General features: G+C 53.6%; 1 protein-coding gene across 3 annotated transcripts in view; it reads right to left on the minus strand.

The window, feature by feature from the left end:
• Positions 1-696: 696 nt before the first annotated feature.
• Positions 697-2,179, minus strand: part of FBXL12 (F-box and leucine-rich repeat protein 12) — a 30,533-nt gene continuing 29,050 nt past the window's right edge. For all 3 annotated transcript variants that reach the window (XM_011994203.1, XM_011994211.1, XM_011994218.1), the window contains one exon: positions 697-2,140. In XM_011994203.1, the coding sequence (XP_011849593.1) occupies positions 1,319-2,140 (822 nt within the window). In that variant the 3' untranslated portion in view covers positions 697-1,318. The remainder of the gene's footprint in view (positions 2,141-2,179) is intronic.

Genomic DNA, 2,179 nt, shown 5'->3' on the forward strand with positions numbered 1-2,179 from the left:
TCATTCTGCCACACAAGCTGCTTTCCGTTTCTGGAAAATGCCAAGTTCATTCTCAGCTGTGCTGGCCTTCCCTCTTTTCCCCTAGCTCTTCTGACTTTTGCTTTCTCTTCACCTCTCAGATCTCAGCACAGAGGCCTGCCCTGCTCACTTAACCATGCAAGTGTGGTTCCATTACATGACCCTGGTGTATTGGCTCAGAGTCTCCAAAATTACAACATGGTGGCCAGGCGCAGTGGCTCACACCTGTAATGCCAGCACTTTGAGAGGCCAAGGCAGGCAGATCATGAGGTCAGGAGTTTGAGATCAGCCTGACCAACATGGTGAAACCCCATCTCTACTAAAAATACAAAAAATTATCTAGGCATAGTGGCAGGCGCCTGTAATCCCAGCTACTCGGGAGGCTGAGGCAGGAGAATCACTTGAACCCAGGAGGTGGAGGGTGCAGTGAGCCGAGATCGCACCATTGCACTCCAGCCTGAGTGACAGAGTGAGACTCTGTCCCTGCCCAAAAAAATTAAAACATGGATTGGTTTACCTGTTTGTTGTCCTGTCTTCTCCTCTATGAGATCTATGAGGGCAGGGTCTTGTCAGTTTTGTTCATTGTTGTGGCCCAGTTTCCCAGAACCTAAAATAGTGCCTGCAAAATAGTAGAAGCTCAAGACACATTGGTTGAATGAATAAAGTGAATACTTCTTGGGGAAAAAAAAATGATTTTTTTCTTTAATAGCAAAATAATATGTCTTGGAAAATACAGCATACAAAATACAGAAAATAGAATTGAGAGCTTTTATGAGCATATCAATCATTGAATAGCGAGTCTGCGTTGCCTATCTCTCCGCGTCTCTTGCGTGCGTGTAGGTATACAAATGGGATATAGGCTTGTGGGTGTGCATGCATAGACAGTCCTTCTTGGGTACTCATAAGGGGGCTCAGCCCCTCGGGTGCCCCTAAGTCTTAACCTCACCCCTTCTTCATCCGTCCTGTTCCTGAGGACGACCGTGAAGGTGACTCTTCATCGAGAGCCTCTGGAGGCTGGGAGCTTTTTGAGTAAGGCTTTGCAATGTAACCATGAGGTAGCTATGATCATCCTTATTTCCAGATGTGGGAACTAGGCTTCCCAGAGGTTGATGATATGACCAAGGCCACACAGTTGGCAAACAGTGATTCCAATGGTCTGGAGGTCCCTAGGCCTCTGTTCTGTCAACCTGGGGCTTTCAATTTCCTCAAGTCTGATTATCTACCCTCTTCAAAGTGCTGCTCAGAGGGTCTGGGGCTCAACGATGAAAGCTAGAATGGCTCCCAGGGACAGGTGGAGTAGTTACATCCACCAGTCCATAGACTCTTTGGGGCAGGCCCTGACAATGACCATACAGTGGGGCAGCCCCTTACACAGGATCTTCTCCGCCTCCTGACCCTCCCAGCCCAGCCCCTGCAGCTCAAGGACTCTGAGCTTGGGCATAGTGAGGCAGGAGGAGAGGATTTCAGTGGGGGAGGGCATTTCCGGGGTGATGAGGGGACCCTGCAGGCACAGACTCTCCAAGGCCGGCATTCCCTCCAGGACAGCCAGGCCAGGGGCAGAGAGGCCCCTCACGGTCAGCCGGATCTTGCGCACATCTCGGAGGTGGCGGCTGATAGCCAGCAGGGTGCTGTCAGCAGACAGGGTGCAGCCCAGCACCTCGAGCCTCTGCAGATAGCTGAGCTCCTGCAGGCCAGCATCCAGCCCTGTCTCGGTCACACGGTAGGTGCCACCCAGCACCAGCGAGCGCAAGGCCCGGAAGCGCGTCAGGCCCTGCAGGTGCTCGTCGCGGAAGGCGGGGACGCGGTCCAGCACGATGCATTCGAGCAGGGGCAGCACGGTGGGGTCCTGCTGCTTGTGGAGCCAAGCCATAGAGATCTCGCAGCTGTGCAGCTCCAGGGTCCTCAGGGTGCTGGGCAGGCTGGTGATGGGCACCATGCTCAGGTCGGCCACGTGTAGGCAGAGGCGCTTCAGGTTGGGGCATTTCTGGCCCAGGGCTCTCAACAGAGCAGGGGACAACTGGGGGGCCTGGGAGCCAGAGAACAAGTAGCCACCCATCCGCAGGGAATGGAGCCGGGATGCCATGTACCTTCGAAGGAGGTGCCACATGACTTTAGGTCGCATCTGTAAGAGCCAGGGATTGGGGTGACACAGTGAGAGGTA

Source organism: Mandrillus leucophaeus, unplaced genomic scaffold (assembly GCF_000951045.1).
Source record: "Mandrillus leucophaeus isolate KB7577 unplaced genomic scaffold, Mleu.le_1.0 Scaffold112, whole genome shotgun sequence".
Taxonomy (NCBI): domain Eukaryota; kingdom Metazoa; phylum Chordata; class Mammalia; order Primates; family Cercopithecidae; genus Mandrillus; species Mandrillus leucophaeus.